The sequence below is a fragment of the Pangasianodon hypophthalmus genome, chromosome 1 (assembly GCF_027358585.1).
Source record: "Pangasianodon hypophthalmus isolate fPanHyp1 chromosome 1, fPanHyp1.pri, whole genome shotgun sequence".
NCBI lineage: Eukaryota > Metazoa > Chordata > Actinopteri > Siluriformes > Pangasiidae > Pangasianodon > Pangasianodon hypophthalmus.
The window spans coordinates 27,649,138-27,663,326 of NC_069710.1; the positions used below are offsets into that span (position 1 = coordinate 27,649,138).

At 36.5% G+C, this 14,189-nt stretch overlaps 1 protein-coding gene across 1 annotated transcript; it reads right to left on the bottom strand.

Annotated features, from left to right (window-relative positions):
* Positions 1-1,604: 1,604 nt before the first annotated feature.
* Positions 1,605-13,037, bottom strand: f13a1a.1 (coagulation factor XIII, A1 polypeptide a, tandem duplicate 1). Its single transcript, XM_034304597.2, has 15 exons — positions 12,898-13,037; positions 12,365-12,544; positions 10,543-10,794; positions 10,318-10,436; positions 9,975-10,082; positions 9,546-9,723; positions 8,123-8,258; positions 6,962-7,065; positions 6,098-6,186; positions 5,749-5,902; positions 5,151-5,186; positions 3,380-3,604; positions 2,941-3,101; positions 2,503-2,639; positions 1,605-2,007 (listed from the first exon to the last, which is right to left on the bottom strand). The coding sequence occupies exons 1-15, from the start codon at positions 13,034-13,036 to the stop codon at positions 1,857-1,859; spliced, it is 2,169 nt and encodes a 722-aa protein (XP_034160488.1). The 5' UTR covers position 13,037; the 3' UTR covers positions 1,605-1,856.
* Between the last annotated feature and the right edge of the window lie 1,152 nt (positions 13,038-14,189).

Genomic DNA, 14,189 nt, shown 5'->3' on the forward strand with positions numbered 1-14,189 from the left:
AGGATGATGAAAGCTCTAGCATCCCCAAACTATTCGATTTTGATTAGTGATATAAGCTTAACCTCCAGACAAAAGCAAGACAACATCAAAAGTCCAAAACAGAAATTAGTGATGCACAGGATGATATTCATGAGACTCAGGGACAAATGAAGGGCACTAGCTCATCACACATTCAGAGATGTGCAAAGATATTCCAGCATTCAATACAACAGGCTCTGTCTCTTTTCTCATATTGGCATGTGGGCATGTCACTGAGTCTGTATATGGAAATGAGAGCAGATGTGAGTGGGTGGGCTTAGATGGGCATGTGGGCGTGTCTCAGGATCATCTAATGCTAGACTTCTCCATATACCATGGATGTAACCTAAAAAGAGTAGTAAAGCAACCTTACGTTTTCATGCACAAAAGATCTGGAACTCATGACCACTAAATATTTGGTGGACTCCATCAATCACTGATTAAAAAAAAAAAACCTTTAATCTAATTTTTCACACTGTTTATTTTTATATTTTATATTATTTTATAACAATTTTATAGGTTGAATTTTATTATTTCATTTTGACTACCTTTTGTTTTTTCTTTCTGTTTTTTTCAATCACACTGCAAAGCACTTTGAGCTGCATTGCAAATGTATGAAATGTGCTATATAAATAAAGTTATTATTATTATTATTATTATTATTATTATTATTATATGGTTCATATTTCAAAGTCTTTAACTTGGAAGGACTGCACTGGCATTCACATAACTATAGGATTTCTAAGAGAGGATTTTTAAGTCACATTCAGGTCTCAAAATTGTCTAGCTAGCTGCATAGGCTTACCACTTTGAGTGTAATCAGAAGATTTTCTGAGGACTGGTTGCCTACTCACAAATGCTTAAAGGTTGTTTTTGAGTCATTTAGAATGAGACGTGACCAGCTATCTCTCTCAAAGACACACCCACCAGTATGCAGTCTGCTGAGAGAACCATCTCATTCAGAAACATAAAGTGGCCTACTTCTATTTGAACCTTGACTTCTTAAGGGCTTTGTTAAACTTCTTTTAGACAAAGTATTTTTCTGTTTAAAGGGTTTATTTTTTTATTCTATCTTGTGAAATTTCTAGATCTAGTTGCATTGTCTTCTAGTCTGACTGCTCACAGCAAACTACTTGACAGGTTGAGCCTGTTTGAACATTTTGTGCCTTCAGTTTAATGAAGTAAATGTGTGTTTACAGTGTTAAATCATTATACTTCATAATGAGGCAAATAAAGTATCTAGAGCATGTCAACAGGGATGCATACTTTTTGACTTGGAAAATATAATGGCCGACTTAGACTTTAATGCTGAAGAGACTGTTACATTAACACGGAATCCTGTGGAATGGATAAACTATAAAGCAGAGTTTCACATATGCATTTTTTACTTCCTTGGTGATATGCACACCATTGCCATCAATATTCAGGTGTTCACAATAACAACAGAAGATAAAATATGCTTTACGCATGAAATTTATTGTCAATATGCATTAGCAAAAACAAAACAGTACCAGTGTATAGAATTAATGCAGCTTCTGAATTAAGTAAGTGTAATAACATATCAAATGTAATTATGCATTCTTAATTAATAATTTACTTAATTGGGTGTCATAACAAATTAAATGTAACTATGCAGACTTTTCTGAATCACTATCATTATTTCTGAAAGATTCTGTAAGCAATCTCCACATGTAATTGGTATGATATTCATTTAGATCAATACAAATCTATAATATTGTGATTAGATGAGCAAAAAAGAAAGAAAATGCATTGGGTCTCTCTCTCTCTCTCTCTCTCTCTCTCTCTCTCTCTCTCTTTCTGTGTGTGCATCTTCCTGCTTAGTTGTGTCCAGGATGTACGACGATTTCCAGGTGTCCACACACATCTCTCAGAGTGGCACAATCCAAGCAGGCCACCAGCATCTTGGTGCCGGCCTGCTGAGGCTTGAAGGACTCAATCCATTTTATTTTAGAACCTTGTTGAATGATGCTACAAGGCAAAATACACACACACACACGCACACACACAGACATATACACACACAGACACACTGTGTATTATATTACACATGGTATACCTCAGCACTGTTGAATGTATAGCATTAGAATATGGCTGTTGTATAAGTGGAATAAAACACTTTAGGACATGCTGTAATAGTAAAATAATCAACTTCGGTGTGCTAACCAGCACCACATTGTTGATTATTTCTCTATATTTTTTATTGCCCCAAGTGTTTTATTACCTACTTCATCAAGCATTCAGCTCATGTAAGCACAAAGTGGTATCAAGTTAATAAAACCACAAATGTCAGTCCACTCCTTGAACAGTTCCGTATACATGACTGATTGCAGTATTGAGACGATGGCAAGGTATTAAAACACACCTACAAAGTAGACTTTTGACAAGGCCTCATACTAAATGCTGTAATCTGGCCTGACCTAGCTGCTCTGTTCTTCATCAAATTTTCACCTTACTGTGTGTTACCTGTACGTTTTGGTTTTCACAGGAAAGAGGTTTATTCCCTCCATGCGCACAGTGACATTGGTCAGGTCGTAGCCAAGTGTGTTGGTGAAGCCCACGATCGCAAACATATCCTTTCCAACCTGAGAGAATTTGCTCACCTGAAGGTCAGTAAGTACAATTACAATCATTGCAAAAGCATACTATAGGGCTTCTCAGTACCACAACATCAAGTCCACTGCCTTGCACATTACAGAGGATTGCCACAATACTTTTGTTAATACTAGTGCCAAATATAGTGTTGCAATGTCCAATACCATGATGATACTATGGTTAAAAAAAAGAAAAAGAAAAACACTTATGATCATTGATCATATTTTATAATAGTTAACTGTAATGCCATGGCCAGTTTCAAATCCTAGAAGATATAAGGAAGAAGTACAGTGGGAAACATGTATGTACCTCAAGTAGAAGGGAAGGGGTGTCCAGATGGATCGATTCCATGCCGATGAGGGACATGTTGGTCTCGTGGATGAAGGCGTACACAACGAAGCAGAGGAAAGACTGGCCTATGATGAAGTTCTTGTACTCATCTGCTGTTACTATGATGACCTCCTGCTTAGCTATGTAATACACACCCAGACAGTCTCAGAAGCTTCATCTCATAAATAACATGCTTGGTCACTCAATCATGCTTTCTACATAAATTAATAAACTGTTAAACTCTTCATAAATGCATTAAAAATATTACAGCAGTCTCTTGGACAGAATAATATTATTTAATATCATCCTCTTTTAATTTTCAATGGAAACACACAGAAGTAGTGAAAACCACTAATGTTCTTTTTTTCTGATAAATCATTATTTTTTCATATTGTTTGGGTGTCATAATCTGACTCACATTCCAAAGGCTGCAGAGCCACCTCATGGGTGAGAAACATGAACTGGGTCCGAGTGGCTCCAGTGTAGTATTCCACCTTGCCCGTGATTTTGCAGGTGATGGTGCGTGGTCCCTTGCTCAGGTTGTTAAAGGTCATGGTTAACATTATGTCCTTGTTGTTTTTGGTGGCCTGCGTGTACAGCTGCACATCACTGCCTGCCAGTATGGAATCCAAAACACTGGCGTCTGTGTGAGGGATAGGGAGGGATGGGTATTAGGGTGAATAGCAGAAGGGCTTGCTTTACTTACTGCCATATTGTTATAAAGGTTTATATTAAGTTTAGTCATATCAATCTATTGTATACATACAATAATATACATTTCAAATGTTTTGAAATAATTCATAATAAATAATTGGTGCTTATTCTGAACATTAACCCATGGGACAGGGCTGTAAAATAGTTTGATAGATTAGTTTGATTTCCATTATTCGCTCTACTCATTAATAGAAACAAATTTCACTTTTCCACAAATCCAATCCAAACTTGTTTTCTTCTTTCTAAAGGAGTTAGTTTCTTTCAGCAGGTGCCTGTAGCATCTGACACTGCCAATTTGTCATAAGTAAAATAAAATTCAGGCCATAATCCCCAAAGGAGAAATGGAGAAAGAAACTGAGCGAGGACGACATCAAATGGTCTTGAGTTTCCAGATGCTGAAGATGACAAATGAACCTCGAGGGATGAGCTAAACTGCTTGAATTAATATTTGATTAGGCTTAAAAGGCAAAGTGAGAAAAAGGGGAGTGCAGTGGGAGCTGGCATCTTTCCTGTAACCAACATTAGACAATGAACTCCAGTGATTTAACTGTGTTCAGAAAAGTGAACTTCTCCCTTGAGCTCTCATTGATTTGTTGAAAGTATGGCCTCTAACAGCACACACCAACTCTACGTGCAATATTCCTGCTTTATACCACAGAACTGTTGAATTCTTGAATCTGGTTGGGCAGAAGGTGTTGAATAATTTTCTGTAACAGCAGCTTTGACAATAGTGCCAGCTGTAATTTGGTTCACAGGTGTATAGTAATTTGCTCGATCTAATACATTATAGTCTCTATAGAAACAGCTCATTCACAAGGACTTGAAAGATGGATGTGCCACAAAATCTAAGACTAATAATAGACCAATAAAAAAAAAACTTATAGTGAAGCTTTCCATATGGAGATGATTATTTAACATTTTTGGAAGGAGTCTCCAGTGTCAGCTCTTTGTAACAGAGGTAAAATCGTTCCTTTAAGTTATGACTTCTTCCTGACAAGCTATATATTTGCATTATTAACTTCAAGAGACAGAAAAAAGAGAGGCTGGTAAGGGAGTGACCATTTATAGCTCCTTGTTATGTCTACGCTGGATTCAGCATTAAACTCCACATCCCATGTGGCCTACATAAATGGCTGCCACAGACTCCAACTCCCAGCATGCTTGTTCAAGTTCATCTGATTACTGATCAGTCACCTAGACTCAATTCCACATATACACAATATTAGGACTCTGGTTTCTCACTGACTGCGAAATATATGCTCAGTATTTTCATAACTGTCATTAGTAAGCCATGCACTCTGTTAAAGTCTACCTGTTTTTTGACCTTGTTTTTTTTTTGTTTTCTGGTTTCATGATTATAGTCTTTGCCTAGTTCAAGTTGTTTGCTGATCACCTGACTCCACCCGGTTTCCTGTGTATGATTTTTCCTATTGATTTGGTATTGTTGTTAAGATTTTCTAATAAAGTTTTCTTACCTTTCAGTTGCGTCTGTATCTGCCGTCGTGACACTCCTATAACATAATTGTTTCAAAGACATTTCACAATATCAGTCTAAATGTAGCTATAAATGGTTAAAAATATGCTATGATATGCTGTTCATTAATAGACTAAAAAAAATAATTGACACATTGCTTTATATAAGAGGAATAAAACACTTCAGGACATGTTGTTATAGGAAAATATCTGATTTGACTCATAAGCTCAGATAGTTTGTTTCATCAAAAGACCATTTTATTTGGATCTTTTCACGACCAGAAGAATGAGTTTGCAACCCTGCTGATATCTCTACAGATTTATAACTATTACTATATTATCTCTCTGCTGCTGATGACAAAAAGCACTTTAATCACTCCATTTAAATTGACTACTTGCTGGTCCTTGTTTTCTAATCTCATTTTGACTCACCTGGATAAATACAGGATGAAAAAACATCTCATATCAGATTATATTTTTGATAATCTCTGTTGTTTGTAGAGTGAGAGGCTTGAGGTTAGGACTAATAATTTCCTCTATAAAAAAAAAAAAAACTCAATACAGTAATAATCACAAATGTGAAAGAACAGAGCAACTTACTCTTATCATATTTGTAAGAGTCTGTGATGTTGTTATGATCATTGGAGCCAATCATTTTGGTCACAACCAACTTTCCTACATAGGTGCGGTCCACATAGATGACATTCATGTTTCCGTACTTGTCTCTTTTATAGTAAACCACATCACTGTTGACCTGGTGGTGAGAAAATATTTTACAGGATGGGTACATCAGGCTGGCATGCATATAATGCTTCTTGGAGATATTACATTATAAACTAATTCCCTGTAAATAATTGTTATTGCAATTAACTGCTACAGAACTTCAGTAAGTCATTTGAGTTATCTGATCTGTTGAAAAAATAGCAGATAGAGCTGATATACTGCTCACCTCAGAAAAAACAAAGCCTGCATCAAACGAATAGCCGAGAGTTTGACCTTTGATGGCTATCACAGCTGCAGGACCACAACGGTAATAACCTAGCATAAACAAAAAAGAGTCAAACATCTGTATTACATATGATGTTATAATGTGATACAAATCTTTTTATATTTTGTGCTCATTATCACCTCAGCATTTTTGTATTCAAAGCTTTTTTGCCATATATGAAAAAATGTTATACAGCCAAAACTGATATTGGCACACTTTCAAAAACTGTTCTTTTTTTAATCATTGAATGTTTAGGGGAAACTCTGCTTCTTTGAACATCACTTGAAATCCATACTTGATCTTTCAGTCTTCCATAACAGCACGGCTCTGACAGTAGTGCTGGCGATAATTCAGTTCACAGGTTTATATTAATGCACTCATTCTAATACATTTCTATAGTAACAGCTCATTCACAGGGACTTGTATGGCAGATGCTCCACATAATCTAAGACATAATAATAAACAAATAAAAAACATGTTATATAACAAATGAAAAGGTCTAATCATTGATATAGTGAAGAGTTCTGTGAGGAGTCAGTTATTTAACATTTATGGAAGGAGTCTCCAGTGTCAGCACTTTGAAACAGATAGAGCTAAAACTGTTCGTTTTCTGCTAGATGAAAATCATTTGGATTTGGTCAAACTTTTAAAAACTGCTGTGTTTTCTAATCAATGAATGTTTAGTGGAGACTCTGCTTGATCGATTTTTGCACCTGACTTGAAATCTATATGGATCTGTAGTGAGATTTGTAGATTTGTAGATTTGCAGATTTGTAGTGAGTTACTCCATTTGAAAGGTCCGACTAAAAATGAGTGAAGTCGTACCCTCACTGATCTCCTGAGGAGTGGAGTCCACCACCTGCCAGCCTGAGTAGTTTTCTGGCATGTCAGTCCTCTTAAAAAACACCTCGTTCCAGCAGTGAAAGTTCCTGCAAAGACAAATTATGTTCTTTGCATAAATTACATATGGTATTTGGCCAAAAATATGTGGACACCTGACCACCACATCCATATGTGAACATTCCAAAACCATGGGCATAATACGGAGTTGGTCCACCCTTTGCTGCTGTAACAGCCTCCATTCTTCTGGGAAGGCTTTACACTAGATTTTGGACCAGGATTTGTGCCCATTCAGCCACATCACCATTAGTAAGTTTGGGCACTGATATTGTGCAAGAAAGTCTGGTGCTCAGTCTGCGCTCCAATTCATCCTGAAGGTGTTCACTGGAGTTGAGGTGCAAGCCACTCGTTTTCTTTTGCACCTACCTTAGCTAACCATGTCGTTATGGTTTTCAATTTGTGCACAGGGGCACTGTCCTGCTGGAACGGGTTTGGGCCCCTTAGTTCCAGTGAAGGAAAATTGTAACACTACAGCATACAGAGACATTCTAGACAATTGTGTGCTTTCAACGTTGTGGCAAAGGTTTGGAGAAGACCCACTTATGGGTGTGAGGGTCACGTGTCCACATACTTTTGGCCATATAATAACATAACATATATATAAAACATAAAAGAAAAAAAACTAGCTAGGTTAAGTGATATTTCGGCACCAGCAGCATATGGGAAATATAGCGAAAGGGCTACAATTTTTCATGCCACTGTCTACAACACCCATGATACTCAGCCCTCAACCTCATCACATGATCTCCTTTAAAACATCTATTCCCACTTAGTCATTTAATTACTAATAATACTAACTTGTTTGCAGTGATACTAATTGTTTTAAATAACCCAGACTCTCAGTGTTACCTTGTGAAGTTTCGCTTCAGCATTGTGTCTGTGATCAGTCTAAGCTTTTATCTGCCTGAGTTGATTAGTGTTTTGACCTCAGTATGCTTCACATTACTGATTTATTTCTGTCTAGTTTATGTCTGTTTGCCTGACTAAAGGCCTGTTTCACATTTCTGAATGTTGACTAGCCCTTTTGTTTTTTGCTACATTGGTTTAAGTAAAACCAAGAAACCTGCACTCATCATATTATCTCACCAGATGGTGTCTGAGACCTGTCTGTCCAGACTGCCATCCTCGTCCAGCACAATGTCAGTCTTCAGGTTGCCACTGTTGTCATGTGCAGAGCAGTAGTTGGTAATCACCCTCCCAGGAAGGCCAAGGCACCGTAGGACTGCAGTCAACATTGGGTGAAAAACAGCTCAAGCATCATACAGTATGTGACTTTGGTCTATGTCATACAGTGTAAAATATTGGTTTATGGCTGGTGATCTACATTATAAGACTATGTTCCATGTCTAGTAGTCTATCATCTACTGCACAGAGTATAACATTTTGGTCTATGGTTTACTTGATAAAGTACAAGACAGTGTCCATTGTTCTAGACACTGTTGCATGCAACAGTTCCATGTCTGGTGAACCAAAAACTTTGTAACAACACTGAAGCAAACCCTTACCATAATAGAAGATTTTAGAGCATGTCAGGAACATCATGATAGACATTGATACTGTAACAATTATTCACCACTTAAGTTCAGCTAATTCACAGGGACTTGTATGGCAGACAATCCACATAAGCCAAACCTAATAATTAAAATGTGCAGTTGGTTAACAATGGAAAGCATCTAATCCTTGATATGTTGAAACCTTTAGGGAAGGTTTCAACATATCAAGGATTAGATGTTTTCCTTTGTTAACCAAATGCACATTTTAAATGTATTGATTATTAGGTTTTGCTTATGGTTTTAAGGTTTTAGCTTATAGGAAAATAATCATATTTGTGGTAATAACGTATGCTACACGGCCAACTGTTTTTGGATACCTGACCAATCACACTCTTCTTGGAATGTTTTCCACTAGATTTTGGAGTGTGGCTGTGGGGATTTGTGCTCGTTCAGCCACAAACGCATTAGTGAGGTCAGGCCTCATCTTTATCCCAAAGGTGTTCATTGGGGTTGAGGTCAGGGCTCTGTGCAGGACACTTGAGTTTTTCCACTCCAATCTTGGCAAACCATGCTTTCATGGAGCTCACTTTGTACACAGAGACATTGTCGTGCTGGAACAGGTTTGGGCCTCTTAGTTCCAGTGAAGGGAAATTGTAATGCTACAGCATACAGAGACATTCAAGACAATTGTGAGCTTCCAACTTTGTGGTAACAGTTAGGGGAAACAGTTTGCATGTGGGTGGTTGTGATGGTCAGGTGACCACAAACATTTGACCATATAATGTATCATCACATCACCCTGTCATTGATTATTTTCCTGTTAAATTTTATTCTTTACTTCCTGACTGCTATAAATTATTCAGTAAACACAGTGAAACTAATAGAAAAGGTGCGTTTTTGCAAATTTGATCTATTTAAATCTGACCTATTTAATCTATTTAATTCTGAATTCTGCTGTTCAGGGAGTTTAAAGGGTTAGCCAGTACAATATATCAGTGTATATGTGCTATACTTACAAGTGTTGAACACTCCAGCATACACCCAACACTGGCCATACTTGACAGGCAGTCCACCTTCCGAAAAATACTTGCGCAGAATCTCTACACTGCCTGTCCAGGCTGTGGGCGCAGTACCAAGGCTGAAGTCTCCACCCCAGCTACCTACTAGGACCCCATCATCATCCAGTGAGTTAATCTGAAAATGTATAGACAGACATATAAATGATAAGCAATGTTAGAATGTTAACCAGCAACTGTGTTTTCAATATAATAACTAGCAGGAAATAATGGCAACCCATTTTTGGTCTTTTATTCAAATATAAATAGGAAATATTTTTAGTGGATCAACTACCTTCTTAAGAAATATAACACAAAATAAAATTACTTCTTTAAAGGTAAATTGTATTTGGGAATTTATTTGGGAATTTGTTATACTAAATGTTATACCATGGATGAGGCTTTCCGAACCACTTTTATAGCATCTCCTCTGTACTGGAGGGGCATTCTCCCAAAATCCAGGATGAAGATGCAAGCTTCCAGAATTCCACTCTGAAACTACATGACAAAGTATCTATTAGATAAATACAAGTGCTATATGAAATATTTGTATATGAAATTTAGATTAGTGATGTCCAAACCAAGCAGACTGCACAGGTATTTCTACTGTAATTTTTCTGAAATGCTTGTTAATCAGCTGGTAAATAAAAATGGATATTTTAGAGGAAGACGATAGCCATTATGGACAGATATTCCGAAATTCAACAATAAGCTGGACAGTGCAACTTCTTGCCTGCCCATAGTTCCACGGTCGTCTGCCAATATTATTATAGTCTCCATTGTAGATCATTCCCACATCATTCAGCACATACTCCTGCCTCTCTTCCTCATTGCTCAGGTAAACCTGATCCACTGTGAGGCAGCAAGCACACAAATCAGCATTGATATTTTCTGCTAAATTGGATAAATGAGAATTAAGTTGAACTTGGTCATAACATGTTAAGACAGTTGTGCTTACTAGGTGCCCAGGGGTTGAACAGCACGTAGAAGTCTGTCTTCTCATTTCTTTGAGAGCGTTGTTTTCCAGAATTGGTTATAACACCCACATAGGTGCTGTACAGACCCACAATGCAGTCAGCAGCTGGTGTGATGCCCATCTTAATCTCAGTTTTTATGGTCTCCACCACACGGGCATTCCAATCATTGGTCTGGTTATTTCCACCATAGGTTATACTGATTAAAGTCTTTTGGGTACTGATGGGGTTATTGCCTATAAGACAAACAGAACACGCAATGTTTTGGACTGAGGAGCCAACACTGTAAAATATATTTAATGTACTCAAACATTTTCTTTGAGTGATTAGGGAGAAAGAGAATCTACCAATGACAACAAAATTCCATGCTCACATTTCTAGTCCTCCACAGAGCTTAACTTCTACTACTTCTAAAACTGAGCATCACCATCATTTTTGTTGACCATATATGGATCAATGCCAAAATGTAATGTAAATGTAGCATGGATAAATCCATACAAATCCTACATTTAACCCTAATTTTTGAGATATTGCACTAACAAGAATTTGCAACCAGTGGCCAATGGTAAAAAAATCTCAGATATCCAAATGGAGCTGGAGTTCCTGAACATGACTGTGTAAGTAACATCTCTGTATGACAAACAGGAAGGAAGCTATTGAAGGAAAACTAGGTTGGCTGTTGATCTTGCTGTGACACTGACCCTCTTCAGATCAATTCCAAAATCTATTTAGGTCATCTCCTGATTACAACGATAATGGATATAAATCCTACAAACATTTAACCACTTGTTCTTTATATATATCGCTACCGAGAATCTTGGACAGAACCTAGTGGCAGAGGCATGAAAATGGCTGCACAAAACCTGTCTATTCTTTAAAATATCATGGAAAGATACAATCTCATGTCATCATCTACTTATAATATGACCCTATAAGTAGTTGCATTTTATTTATTCTTCAAAGATTAATGTTTAAAAAAAAAAGCCCGCCTTCATGGAGGGCATGTGGTGGTTGTTCTGATGTTGATGGCTGCCTTTGTCTGTTAGCGGACTTTTATCTAATGACAAGCTGGTCCATAGTAGACATGGTTAGCTCGCTAGTAACATTAGCTATTTTAATCAGTTTGATTTGAGAAAGCTCAGTAAAACCAAACTGTAACATACTTTCAGATTAGGCATATGGCTTGTAGCTTCACAGATCCCATTTTGGAAAAAACCCAGGGTTTATATAATTACAGGTAACACATTATTATAAGGTCCAAAAATAGACATATTAATACTTAACTCCTACTTTGCATATAATGAATCATATACATTAAAGCCGACTGAGTTATATGTATATATGAATAGCCTTTAATAATGATAATTAAGTACTGACATCTTGTTAGCTCATCCTGTTAATTAATATCATGACTTACACATTATATAAAAATAATTTACATTGCCTTTTAGTACACAGTGTAGGTTAATCAAAACTTTAGGCTATTTAAGTAACTTTGGATAATTCGAAATGCAAAGCCAACACCACTTATAAGTTGTTTCGAGATCACATGATCCAAATTAAACCAGTTTATCAATGTGACATTAGAAAATGGTTATGATGATCTCTAAGGAGGTTGATCAATTTAAACACACAGTAAGTACTTTACTGCTTATTTGTAGACCTTATAATAAAGTGTAATCCAAATGCATTCTGTAATAATAGAATTATCCTTTTCACGTGAGAAAAATACAGACTCCAACCTATTAAAACCAAACAACAGGGAGACTGTTTCACATTTTATATAAACAGAAAGTGGAGGCTCACCAATCAGGAACTCAATAAAAAACAAGTCCTTTTTTGGGTTAAATGGGCGATTGAAGACGATGCCCATGATGAACTCTTGACCCCGACGGATGATCAGTTTGCTGAGACTGTATGCATCAGTGTGATGGGCAAGCTTGTTCATATTGTCATACATGTTAATATTCATCACAATGAGATTTTCTGAAATAAAAGCACACGTTCAATGCTTTTGAATAACAAATACTCAATACCATCATTGTAGGCTAACATAACTTTACATTATATATGTACTTTTATCTACCCTTAATCTTAGTAACCAAATGGAAAACTTTTGGATCTTTTAGGATATATATACTTTTTTTTAAATAAAAGCTGCAGTTTTCTTAAAAAAAAAAAAAAAAGAAAGCAAAAAAAAAAAAGCAGTTTTCCTTTGAGGGACCAGCCAAATATACACAAAAGTTTCAGATATCCCTATCCTTGTGTGGACATTTTGTCCCCACCAAGATATAAACCTTCCCATACGCACACACACACACACACACTTTATACCATACCATCAGTAGGCATGGGGGCCCGAGGTGTTGCTTCATGAAACACTTCAAACTCAGGCAGGATCTTGTTCTCTCCATTGATGCAGGAAACTGGACTGTTCAACCGGCCTCGGTTTTTCTCACATGGATCAAATTTCGGCATGGTGTCAGTACACAGGTGGTCTGTCCTGTGCTCAGATTCAGAGGTTGTAATAATAATAATAATAATAATAATAATAATAATAATAACAACAACAGGAAGACAGTTATTAAAGAGAGAAGATGTCTGAGCAAGAGGGACCTTTTGGATGAAGTGGAAGTGGATTGGTTTCACACCAAACAAGCCACGTATTTTTTTTACAGTTTGGGTCATAAGCTTATATACAAATTGCAGAAGCTGCACAATGTTAATAATTTAAAAAATAATATTAATAAGAGGGATCATAATTGCATTTTGTTTAATATTTAGTCCTGCCCAGAATAAGCTATTTCACATATATTATCTTTGGCTAAATGAGATCATAAACTGTATTAAATGAGATCATATACTACATATAGTTTTGGTATTGGATTCTACATTGTTGAACAAAGCTCATCACTGAAAACAGTTCCACAACTCTATAGCAGACTGACACAATAATGCAAACAGTTTCTGAGCAGTCTTCATGTTTAATCTAAATAATATTGTAAATAACCAATTTCTTCTTCTTCAGATGGAAAGGGAAAATTGCACTTTATTTGAGTTTTTCTTTCACCTAATACATTTCAAAAGAAAAAGAGAGCTCAATTTCAAAAACATAACATGTGACACTAGTCTGGTTTAGTGCCAGAGCACTCTATAACACTTTAAAATGAATAAACTTGAGAAACAGCAATAAAATATTTATAGAAAATCACAGACTCACCCTTCTCGTTGAACTATAGGATGCTCTGTTAAGGATGCTGTATGCAGCTGTACCCAAACAGACTGTGTGCCCAGTTATATAGGGTACATTCACACTCCTCCCCTCATGCAAATGCCCAGTTCTTAGGAAAAAAAGAAATGCAGAGTCAGACTTCTGAGAAAAAAAAGTTTGTTCAATGTGGTTGTATGGACATTGCTGTAATTTAGTGATGTTTCTTCTAAAATACTACTGAACTTTTTGGATTCCATCAGTCAGGTTCAACCCATTTAAGAGATCTAATACTTCAATCATAAAGTAAAAAGCACTTGTTGCAGCTTTCATTTAAAATGATGAAATGGTACAGACTACATAAAAATTAAAATTACATGCTCATAATTTAATGACATTGATCACATGTGAGGAGAGAAAAAT

Bases quoted from the DNA above. Each gene is read 5' to 3' on its own strand.
- f13a1a.1 (XM_034304597.2), bottom strand. From the start codon at position 13,036: ATGCCGAAATTTGATCCATGTGAGAAAAACCGAGGCCGGTTGAACAGT. The intron at 10,437-10,542 runs GTAAGCACAACT...GCTGCCTCACAG, and splicing joins GTTCAACCCCTGGGCACCTA to TGGATCAGGTTTACCTGAGC. The intron at 7,066-8,122 runs GTGAGATAATAT...TTGTCTTTGCAG, and splicing joins CAGGTCTCAGACACCATCTG to GAACTTTCACTGCTGGAACG.